The sequence below is a fragment of the Micropterus dolomieu genome, linkage group LG01 (assembly GCF_021292245.1).
Source record: "Micropterus dolomieu isolate WLL.071019.BEF.003 ecotype Adirondacks linkage group LG01, ASM2129224v1, whole genome shotgun sequence".
Lineage (NCBI taxonomy): Eukaryota > Metazoa > Chordata > Actinopteri > Centrarchiformes > Centrarchidae > Micropterus > Micropterus dolomieu.
Genome location: NC_060150.1, coordinates 42,972,201 through 42,984,310, shown reverse-complemented (window position 1 = coordinate 42,984,310; position 12,110 = coordinate 42,972,201). Strand labels below are relative to the sequence as shown.

Sequence of the window (12,110 nt, the reverse complement as noted above, 5' to 3'; positions counted from 1 at the left end):
CATTGCACAGTGCCACGGGAACATAATGTGTTCTGACATGCATGGTATGGCGATAACAGTGTTGTCTTAGAGGCGGTTTCTTTTACTTTTTCTCAGCATGACATCTGTTTTGATCACGCTATGATAGAAGTCTCGATTGGTGTAGCCATGTTTAAAGTGTTTATTTATTGATGAAAAGTGAGATGGTACAACACATTGAATCAATAATGACTTCAAACGCATTTTAACATATCAAGTCGTGTTTAGTGTGTGGTTTGTAAAAAGTTGTTGTGAGTTTAGTACATTTATTTTGTAATGTCTGCACATTTCTGTGAAAGGAGTATAAGAATCAACCACTTCATTTATGCAGTTATGCACAAATATGTACTTTATTTGAAAATCTGCTTTTATTATGCAGGCTTAATTTAACCCTCTGGATGCTTGGCTTGTAACTTAAGAGTTATTGTTGACTTAGAGGCCAGGTAATGTTTTTGGATTGCATTCAGGGTTGCTAATATTTGATTTAACGTGTCAAGTGTGGAGCTTGTGGTATCTGTACTGCATAACCCTAGTTTGTTTACTCTTGCGTGTAGTAGGGTGGTGCTGCATGCTAGTCACATTCAAAACATGTTTAAATATAGAAAAGATTTGCGCTGCTCATAGAGAGAGTATGTAAAGCCATAAAACTAAAACCCACAGCTTCTTCAATTTACTTTCAGCTGACCCCACTGTAGACTTTCTTACTAACCCTCCACATTTACAGTTTTCAGCTGAATTGCTTTTGGTTTAAGTTTTATTTCTGGAGTGTAGTCTATGTTGTTGTCAGTTAAATGCTGGTTATTGTTGCTGGTTGTAGACAAAGCATTAATGGCTGGTGTTTATTACCCCTCCTGGCTCGCTCTGCTGAGTTTCTCCCCGTCAGCTTGTCAGCAGGAGAGCCCCTCTATGCCGCTGAGAAGCCTCCGCAGACAAACACAAGGAAAACACATACGGGGGCACGCAAAGTCAGCAGAAATCCTGCCCCCCTGCCAGCCCGCCCCCACCCACTGTACACATACACACAGCGGCATTACATAACAGAGTGACAGAAGAGATAAAGAGGACAGTTTTACTACAAGGCTGTGTGTGGCTTAGCTCCCTGACCCACATCAACAGTGGAGTGTTGCTGGCTGAGTGACCACATGCCGGCCTGAGAATTATGTCACTTTAAGAAGCGACTATGCACACTTTGCGATCGTGATGAGGTTGTTGCATTGATGGCACACATAGGAAGGGAAATCTCGTGTTATTAATCTCAATTATCGTGGCGTACAGTGTTGTGATTGAATTTGACGTAAGAATACATCTAGTGCCATTGGTAAGTTGAGTCCATAGCTTTTTGGGGAGGACTGATTTAAATCACCTAAATAAGTGCCTTTGTATGTCTGCCTCATCAGCATTCATGGCATCAAACCTGACAGAAATAATTAACCGCTAAAAGCATAATTGGTGCGCCATCAGTAGTTGCATTGGAACTGGAAATATGGCACTTAATCCATCAATAATCTGCATGCGTAATGTCCTACACAGCATAAAACAATTCACCTGCTGTGGCTTTTCAACAGCCATCACATAGATATTTGTTCTGTTGTAAGGCTTTGTATTTCAGTGCTATATTTCAGTTTGTAGAAGCAGTACGCAGTAGAGTCTGTATACATCGCCTTGACGGTAGCCAGACTATAATTGTTACATTTGCATTGATGATTAAAATATGTTGAGATTCATTGTGTCCTGGTCAGAGGAGCAGGTGAAGCCTGTCAGTAATCACAAGGGTCAGTTGGAGAATAGCGGTGTCGTCTGCAACGTAGGAAGGGGCGCAAGAAGAAATAATCAAAATCTCATGAATATGTATGTTTGCATAATATCTTGCTGCCATTTATAATGCAGATTAGAAAAAGCAAACGTAACAAATTAATTCTGTGTTGCTCAGACTGAGATTCTCGCTCAGTGCCTTTTTATAAAATGCTAAAATCATCTTAGTACTCAAAATAAAGAGAACTTAATGCAACTGCCACACTGAAATGAAGGAAAACACCCTCATTACATTGGCTTAGCTCTATTGCATGTTTTGCTACTTGTTCTGTCCTATTTGTATGTTGCGGTAGTTTATAAAGGGCACCATTTATTGTCCTTTTAGTTATAGGTAGAACTGCACAATATGGTAAAAAGAAAAATCACATTGCGATGGTTTTGACAGATACTATGATTCGCATTATGATTCACGATTAATGGGAATGATCACTTTCACAGAAAATGATTAAAATCATGTTGATGTGACATTTGTCGGTCTGTACCAAACAAACCATGTTTTCTTACATCTGGAGGACAGGGAGTATTATCTCTGCAGCGCTACAGTTCTTGATTTAAGTGGTTTTCAATTTACCTTCATCACCTTAAAAAAAAAAAAAAAAAAAGAAAGACAGCTTCTGTAGTTTGGATATTGCACTTATTATTATCGCACCATGTTTTGATTAATAGTGCATTCTTGGTTATAGGCTAGATGTTGTATCTTTTGTTAGACTTAAAGAAATGTAGTGGTGACATGTCGCGTTTTTTGGCTGCTTTTGTTTGTTTTATTGCATGCATATCAGTGCTTGGTGGAATATTATTTTGGTGTGCCTTGACTCACTGAGCTGATTGCTTTCCTCAAGACTTGCTCGCCTTCCTCCGGTCAGCATGAGCTAGAAACACCTGCTGGAGGCCGCACTTTTGTTGCCATGGCAGCTTTTATTGGAGTCATCTATTTTTCTTGGGAACATTTAATGGAAGGAACGTGCCGCGCTGTGAAAAATAGATTTTCTTTTTTTCCCCCTTTCTATCTGCATCTGTGGCCGTGACAGAAAGCAGCGGCACTGCCACTGTGAAGTCTTCCTCATTTCTTAGAACACTTTGTGCAGAAAGAACAAGATAATTGGAGATAGGATTTTAGTTTTTTTTATGTGGTCAGAGGCAGAGCAGTTAGGAACTATTGAGGGTTTTTCTGCATTGTCTACTGTGTGTCTGTTAACAGTCAGTTGTGTGTTCTCTTGAAGTGGCCTTGAACTCTTACCTCTTATTAGGGATACACCGAAAGGAAAAATCTTGGCCAAAACCGACTAGAATGAGGAAAATCTGCAGCACACTGCACTTTTATACATTTTTGCCATTTTTTTACCATTGCATAAATTGAGGAGTGAAAATGTGCTTTTTATTCAGTGTTTCCCACAGGATTTGGAGAGACTATGGTGGGTCCAGTAAAGTGACTTACATGTGTCCATTTACTTTTAATGTACACATGTAATATGTTTTATGTTGTCTGAATATAATGAAATTAATCTTATTTCCATACTTTATAGACACCTTATTTTGAAAACCGGACGTTGTCACTTGTGTATCCTCGCGCTAAATTAATTGATTGATGAAATGAATCAAGTCCGACCTAATATGATAAATGTTGTATGTGTTTCTCGTATTGCATAACATGAAGACTTCATAGCCAAGTAGGTCTCGCATACTGCAACACTTGTCTGTAAAGAGAAAATTACAGGATAAAGTCAGTCTTTCAGTTACCATAAAGGCTTGAATACGTGTGCACTCCAAATTTAGGTGCGGCTAGCTTAATGGCCTTCTCAGAAACGAGTGACAGAAACACTCAAAGCGGGTCAGACCGTTTATTGCCTTTTCTAAAAAGTCAGCCACAGGTGGTGTGGATGTGCTAGGAAACGAGTAAACTTTAATCGGCCTTTTGACTTTGATTAGGCTGAACACAGAAAGTGCTATTTTTGGCCGTTTGATTTCAGTGGCCGAACAGTCAGTGCATCCATACCTCTTATTTTATGTGTTTGTTGTTGTTTGGACAGATTAAAAATAAGTCAAGACAGTGTTTCACCAAACTATTAAACTTAACATTTTGTTCAAAACAGTTGCAAAAGGCCGTAGAATAACCTACTGTACTCGTTCCCACTCAAAAAAACAAAAAAACAAAGCCCTTTACCGCAGCTCACCCTCTTCCTCAGCAGAGGAAATCCTAGCCTATGGACCTCGGTTTTGAGGATCACAGCTGTGAAAGATCAGGATATCTTCAGGTCAGAGGCAGCTCAAGGCAGCCTGCTGCAATTTGCCAAACTCATATCCTCTACAAAAGCGTGCAAATGCAGGTCTGGGCCCAGCTCAGGTTTAATTGGTTCTTTACGCTCCCCCTTAATGCAGGTTCCCTAACTCACAAAGTCAACAGTGACGACGGGGTTCACAGAGGCCGATTTTTAAGGATGTTTGACAAGTAATTTGAAAGAACAAACCCCCAGGCCATGTTGGTTAAGAATTGGTTCATAGACCTAACATAAGGTCATGTCAAATCGGCCGACATCTCCTTGATGAGGCAGCCTGTCCTTGTTTTTGCCAGCGTCTGTTTGTTATCAGAGCCATGTAACTACTGGCCACACAATCATGCCAGGTGGCTGTTGCTGAGTAATGACGTTTATGATGTTTATCAATGTGTGGAAGATACCTATTTTTACATTTATAAAACCATAAAAATATGGTTGCTCAGTTGTTGGAGGAAGCAGAAAGGGCCTGCTTCTGAATCCACCTGCTGGCCGGAGTCTTTGTGTGAAGTTTGCATGTTCTAGGGTTTATTTCCTCCTACACTCTGAAGTTAGTTGAATTGGAGATGGCTTGTAGGTGTGAATTAAAGTGTGAATGATGTACTGCACATGGTTTAGACTTTTACCTCAAGCCAAACCAGTGTTATTTTGATCTAAACAGCTTTTCATCACTACATACGTATGACAAACTTTGACAGCTTTTCTGTGTCAACACTTACCATAATACATACATGTCATTAAAATGTTTCTCTAATTCAATACAGAACTCCCATAGCTGTACAGTAGCATTTGCTTGTAATCCTTGGCTAAGGCTGGCAGTATGCTCCAAATAAAATTGATTTTGCTCTTCTCAGCTGTCAAACTGGAATTAAATGGAGCGCTGAGGGGATTGCAAGAATGCTATTGCAACACAACTGTGTGTTCACAGTAACTTTAAACTTTACATTTAAAGTTGCTGAGATCAGAGAATCACAGCCTCTGCAGATTTAGACTGGCTGAGCAAGGGGCTGTTAAATGTAGGCTCGCATGAAACTGTTGGCTAATTGCAGGCGGTTGTGTGTTTGTGGGCAGAGAACAAGGCTGTGCGAAAGTTTCAACAAGCTTGGCTGTACAGTCTACACATACTGTAACAATGGAAGCCAAATGCAGCGCTTTTTATTTTTTGCCCATAACCTGTGATTTGCGTGTGTGAACATGCCAAATTCAGACATGTTGTAGAGCAACATGCGAGCTCAAGTTGGGGATAAACTACCAGTGATATGTGAATAGATGGCAATTTGCTTAAGTGTATGTTTACATCCCAAACTCAGGTAGAGCCACCGACAAGCAGTCAGTTGGAGGTTGTTCCCTGAAACTTCACAGGTTTTGGATTTTTCACAGCTGAACACTTTCACTTTAGCCTCAAGGTTAAATTCACAATGGTCTGGTGAATACAATAAGGTGTTTTCTTTGTGTATTGGTTTTAGAGAAAGTGTACAATGTTGGGCGCAATGATACGCTTACCAGGGGCAGATGGTTCAGCTCTGGACACATGCTGTGTCCTTTCATGCCAGCTCACAGCTCTGATATGGTTCTCCTGTTACTCCATGTAGAGCTTCACACGGCTTTGGATTATACTTAAGGCCCTAACCACTTAAAACACCCACGCAAGTGTGGAAGTGTCTAAAATGTTTTCGTTTCCATGTAAGGAAAATTAGCCATGCACAGACATGGTTTCATTGATGCTCATATTTGCCAGCCACAATTGGTATCATTGGAACGCTGACCCATATCTGAAAATCCACCCAACAAACTGTGGCTGTGGAAAAAGTGTGTAATGTGCTAAATGAGTAGGAGCCCTGTTAATATACTTGTTAGAGGAAGACATGCAGCAGTCGGTTTGACAGTAGTATGTGTTTTTGTGTGGGATTTGTGTTGATGCGAGTTTCTTCTTGGCATTATAACTTTCAGGTGACTGAGCCCAGATTACATAATGTAAAAACATTCTGGACTTGCTGAGTTCAAGAGTCAAGCTGTGTGACTCATTTGCCAACATCCTCACTTGTGCTGCCAAGTTAGTATTTTATATAGGTATTTCTTCTTTGGTCCCATGGCTCAGAATAGGGCTACACGATGTGGTTAAAGTCACATTGCCATAATTCACGATTAGTGGGTAATTTCTGAATCACAATTTTCATTTTCGCGGAAAAAACTATTTAAATCATGAGGTTTGATTTGTTGGTCTGTACCATAGACTGTATATAAGAAATGGACATAGTGATCGTGACGTCACCCGTTGGTTTGTGGACTGATGACTTTGTCTAGCGAACAACAGTCTTAAAACTAAATGTTCGCAATGAGAGTGAAAGTGAACAGCCAAGTCCTAAAAGCTTTTTCAACGGCGCTGGTTGAATTTACACTGTGCCGAGGGTACGAGTTGGCTCTAGCCTGATTGACAGGTCGCCATGGTAACGACTTGTCAATCATAGATAATCCCGCCCTGAAACATTCTCTGCTTTGTGGTCTATTTTAAAATAAATGGGATCATAATTTACTAAATAAACATCATTTTGTATTGAAGAAGACTTGAAACTAGCGACTGAGACCAAAAACTCATCAGGAAAGTGTTTGCTGGGGTAATTATTCAGCTGAGAAGTAGTGTTGTTTTCCCATTATTTCTAATGGAGCCAGACTTCTTTTTGCAACCAGAAGAGTCGCCCCCTGTTGGATTTTCAATAGAATGCAGGTTTCAGGGACTTCCGCATCGGCGTCATATTGTAGACCAGAAGCTTCCTGCTTGGTTTGTACCAAACAACCTGGAAATTGCACTTAACCATATTTCAATAATATATTGATTAATTGTGCAGCACTAGCTCAGAATGTGCAGTAGCATTTTTGTAAACGTTTTTAGGACGGATTTTCTTTCTTACTGACCATCTTTGTGACTTGCTCTATCTTGGAGCTGCTGCCTATAACAATGAGTCACTGTTGCGATAGTAGGGTTACCTGTGCAGGGCTTAATATGACATCTTTGCCAGAGAGCCCATGCTGTGAAGTATATCCACACTGACTGACACACCAATACGCTTGCTGATACTTATTATATCTCATCAGCCAGCCTTGTTCATCACCCCTAATCCTACATCATCCTTCTCCTGATGACTCATTGCTGAGATACTGTGTGTGTGTGTTTGTGTGTGTGTGTGTATGTGTGTGTGTATATATATATATATAAATAATGACAAATGGTATGTTCTGCCTGATTAGACAAACCTCGACAAATTATTAGAGATAATGTTGAAAATCAGAGCTACGAAATGCCAGAAAAAACATTGGAAGATAATCAGTGAAAGGAACTGAAAATGATTTGGGTGGATATGAGTGTGGCAGCCTTATCTTGTTTAGAAATGCTTTGTTTTTGGTTAAATGCCATCACATTTTGCACTCATTCTAACAGGCAGGCTATTTATTTAGTTTCATAATTTAAAACGTACAAATATTTCCCCACATATCTTCTGCAACATATTGTGCGGAAGATAGTGTGGGAGTTTGGATTTGGACTCTGTTTCCTTGTTCGATATGTAATTCCCCTGCGATTGTCCAGAGATTTGTGTGGAATGACCTCAAGATCCCGTGCTACAAACCACATTTAGGCCCCGATCAGACAGAAAGCGTTTTGCAGGTTTGAAAACGCAAGCTGAATTTAGAAAAGAGCAGTATGCTGCTCCCGAATCAGCTGTCCTGAAAGTGTAGTGAAAGTTTATAGTGCCGGCGCTCTGTAATCTTTGGTTTGCTGCTAAGTAATAACTGTCATATTAGCAGAAACTCGATCACAACTCGCAGGTGTGTCTATTTTGTTGCTAAAAACATCTGCTTTAAAAAAAAAATAGACAAACGGAGGGCACTTGAGGGTGAGAGGTGTGCAAACACATCCAGTAGCTTTGTCTTAATGGTCTGTTCAAGGCTTATTTTAGAGTCTGGGACAGTTTGTTGCCAATCAGGCCCGTCTTTCCATTCATTTGATTGGACGATGGGGGGAAAAAACGCAAATAACGTCGGCTCTTTTCTACTCAGAGTTAAATTTCTTTTCAACTTTGTATGCTCAAAGCGCTCCTTCGAAAACGCAAGGCGCAGCAGGCGCCCAGGGCACGTAAACAGACCGCAAAACGCTCACTGCCAATATAACACAATTTAAAAAAGGGGGCCTCTAACGGCAAAAAACGCGTTCTGTCTGATCGGGTCCTAATTAACCCACAAGCCTGCACTGTTACACTGTACCTTCATGTTGGTAGTCTGGAATATCTGGTTGTTTTGTGGTTGTTAGTGCTCTCTGAAAAAGACTGGGCTCCTGATTCAGTGTATCTGGAAACAAATGGAAAATTCATGAAACAATACTGCTGTTTCACCATGAGTTTAATCAACTAAATCAATCTTCCCATCGCGCATCAGTTTACTTATTTGTTGATGCATATCCATGTAATGAAGTAATATTTATGAAAAACAGATTCTATCTACTGGTTGATAAATCAGACATTCACTTTGCCTTGCTAGAGTGAGCATGTCTGGTGGAAAAAGAACAGTATACAACTAAATCAAGAAAAGAGAGTCTGCAGAGATCCTCAGATTGCAGACAGTCTTATTATAAACAGCTGTTTTCTTTCTCTCTTCCAGGAGCACCATCTCCAGAGGGCCATCTCGGCGCAGCAGGTATATGGCGAGAAGCGGGACAACATGGTTATCCCCGTTCCCGAGGCAGAGCGCAACATCACGCACTACGAGTCCCTCTACCCCGGGGAGTTCAAGATGCCAAAGCAGCTTATTCACATACAGCGTGAGTAGCAGGCCACTCGCAACAGGATGATCCTCTTAGCTGTGTTAGTGCTCTTGGAGGAGCACGTGGTGACGGTGTTGTCGTTTGGATTCACCGGGTGTGTCTTATAGTTTCAAAGGGTTTATGTCCACCCTGTGTGTGAAATATCTACCATACATGGATAATCAAACAGCAGTGTTTCATGTGGGAAAGGGATATCAGTATGTCAGTCTTGACACGTTATGTTACATTGTTGTCCCTTGAGTGTCTGACGGCAGATGTGTGATTTCAGAAAACGTCTGAAAGCATTTGAGCAGTCTCCATGGGTGATAACAAAAAAATGAGTCAGTAGGTTATTTGTGGAGAAACTGACATTTGGCATTCGCACAGGTGAAATGAAAGGTTCCCAGCCAAAATAACTCCTCTCTGTCTTCTGTTGCCAGTGGTCATGTCACATCCCTCTGTCCAAATATTTTATACACACACTATAATACACAGTGGCGTGATATTGGTTGCAGTCTGTTTAAATGTGGTTAGTTATGTGGTTCCTAAAATTGACTATCTATGTAGGTTCCTTTATCTGGAGAGAATGGCATTAAACAAACGGGCCGGAAGTCACAAAAGTGTTTCTCAACAAAAATGAGACCAGAGAACTTCTTTTTGTTTTTTGTCTTTTTTTTGCTGTATCCTGCAGCCATTAGATGTGCTGTGCTTGAATTAGCAACACGTAAACCAGAGCGACCACTGTAGGAGAAAGCTTTATCATAAGTGTGCAGCTCTGTTTTTCTGTAACAGTTTAAATATGGGGTGGCGTGAGGGAATGCTACCTTTCCAAATGCCTTCAGGTTGTGACAGGTAAATGTGTTGATTATAGTGTGGCTCTCGTAGTCACAGTGCAGTAAGCATATGTTGTTGTTTTATGTCCAGCGGTCACAGTAGCTGATGGATTACAACAGACAGCTACTTCCCCATTTTAACGTGTTACTGTTTTGACCATGACTGGAGATTCTGGCCTGACTGGTTGAGCAAGTGGCTGGATATTAGTGCTTGTCCTGTAGCCCTGCGGTGAAGGCACAGAAGCAAACACAATGCCAATGTTTTGTCATGATAAAATGTTGCTCATTTTGTTTTTGAGTAGTTGTCTAAAGATAAAGGCGTCTGCTTTTCATTCCTGATGGCTTGTGTTTATTGACTTTGCCTGAACTGCTCTACTGCTAAATGCAAATGACTCTGCGTATCAAAATGACATGTCAAAGGGGAAAAATGTTGGAGCACCCAAAGAAATTCAGGAGCACAGTGAGAAGGTAACAGAGGTTATTAACAGTTATTACCCACATTTATACTGCGCGTGTGCTTCTTCTCCTTGTGTGCAATTATGTAAAAACCAGTGGAGGACTATGGAAGACCTTTAGTATCTGGACACCAGCCATTGGCTTTTTTGAAACTTTGACACATTTAACACAGATTTTTAAACATGTACACACTGATCACTCATCACAGAAAACTCTGCTTCAATTTGGTGCATTGCTGATTATGGAATATGGGACTTGTAGTTTTTTAAACTAGGTACACAATACACCAGCAGCACCCACATAACCCACGCCACACTTCATGTAAACAAGATTACGGCACAACATTTAGAGTCAGAATCAGTTTTATTCGCCAGGTGTATGTACACACATAAATATATAGGATTATAATTTCATATAATATTATACTATATAGCTTACCACTAGTATTATAATAATTCCATTTACAATAGGTTGGTTTCATTCATTAAATCCTTGTTCAAGAAAAATGCACTACATGGTGGTTGGTCTCAAATTTGCTGATGCTAAGTATTATACTCGTCAGTAATCATAACCGTGCATGACAATGAGTTCAACATTTTGAAAGTTTCACTAACTTTGTTGTAGGTTGTAGTCTTAACTTGCACACTGTGCTCGTAAATCTTGCTTTCTGGTTTGCACGTATGTTTTTGTAGGGGCATATGTGAGTGAAGTACTCGCACCATGGAGCCCCGCATGGCTTCATTGCTCTTTGGTAGATCTCATTTGTTCTTGAAACAAACCTACAGATTTTATGAATATTGTGAGGTTGTCTGTGCAACGTAAAGAGTGAAGATTTGTTTTGCGCTGAGTAATGAACTGTTTAATATGCCAAAATGTCATAATTATTTGCCAAGAAGTCATCGAGTTCATGCACAGTGCACCTTACTCTAGTGTTTACAGAAGTGATGTTGCCTCTACTTTAGGCAGCACTGTTCCTGACGACGCATTTGATTTAATGTGTCTGTCTCTTAAGTAACCGACTCTTTTCCATCTCGCAGCTTTCAGTTTGGATACAGAGCAGCCAGACTACGACCTAGATTCAGAGGATGAGACGTTTGTGAATAAGCTGAAGAAGAAAATGGAAATCACAGCCCTGCAGTTTGAAGAAATGATAGACCGACTGGAGAAAGGCAGCGGACAGCAGGTGTGTGTCATTCTTTTGGGGGAGGATACTGATATTTGCATGGTATTAGCACAAACACATCTCTGGCTTTGCTTCACACTATTCACTACAGAGTAAAGCGCAATCTGACTTCCTTGGCTTATTTATTCTGATTCTCACCATGTCATTTAGTCATTTCCAGAGGTGGGTCATTGCCTTAGTCCTTGGTTTCCTTAATGGTTATGTACAGCTTTTTCTTCTCCAAGCTACTGCATTCTGTTCTTGTCAAGTCTGACTAATATGTAGGCTACTTAAATTCATACAACAAGGCAACAAGATTCCTCCACTCCACCACACTCCTGAAAGCCCAAAAGCTTTGTTTTGAAGTGTGTTTAGCCATTTTAAAACGACTGCAGCTCGGATGCGTTGTTTGTTACATCTTTTATTACACACACTTAAATGTATTGTCACAGTGCTGTGGCTCTGACCACTTACATGTTCTCTCCTTTTTGTTGTTTCACAGCTCGTCAGTCTCCAGGAGGCCAAACTGCTGCTGAAGGAGGACGATGAGCTGATCAAGGAGGTGTTCGACTACTGGAGTCGCAAGAGGAAAACCTGCAAGAGTGGCTCCCTCATCCCCACCGTCAAGCAGGAGAAGAGGGATGGCTCTAGCACCAGCGACCCCTATGTGGCCTTCCGCCGACGGACAGAAAAGATGCAGACCAGGAAGGTAGGAATCTGTGGCCAGGCAAATGGACAACATTGGGCTGTTTTACCTGTTGCATGCA

The 12,110-nt window shown here is 40.8% G+C and overlaps 1 protein-coding gene across 2 annotated transcripts in view; it reads left to right on the top strand.

Annotated features, from left to right (window-relative positions):
• LOC123962206 (enhancer of polycomb homolog 1-like) overlaps positions 1–12,110 on the top strand; it is a 36,469-nt gene that overhangs the window by 4,814 nt on the left and 19,545 nt on the right. For both annotated transcript variants that reach the window (XM_046038313.1, XM_046038249.1), the window contains 3 exons: positions 8,751–8,910; positions 11,219–11,364; positions 11,846–12,052. In XM_046038313.1, the coding sequence (XP_045894269.1) occupies positions 8,811–8,910; positions 11,219–11,364; positions 11,846–12,052 (453 nt within the window). In that variant the 5' untranslated portion in view covers positions 8,751–8,810. The remainder of the gene's footprint in view (positions 1–8,750; positions 8,911–11,218; positions 11,365–11,845; positions 12,053–12,110) is intronic.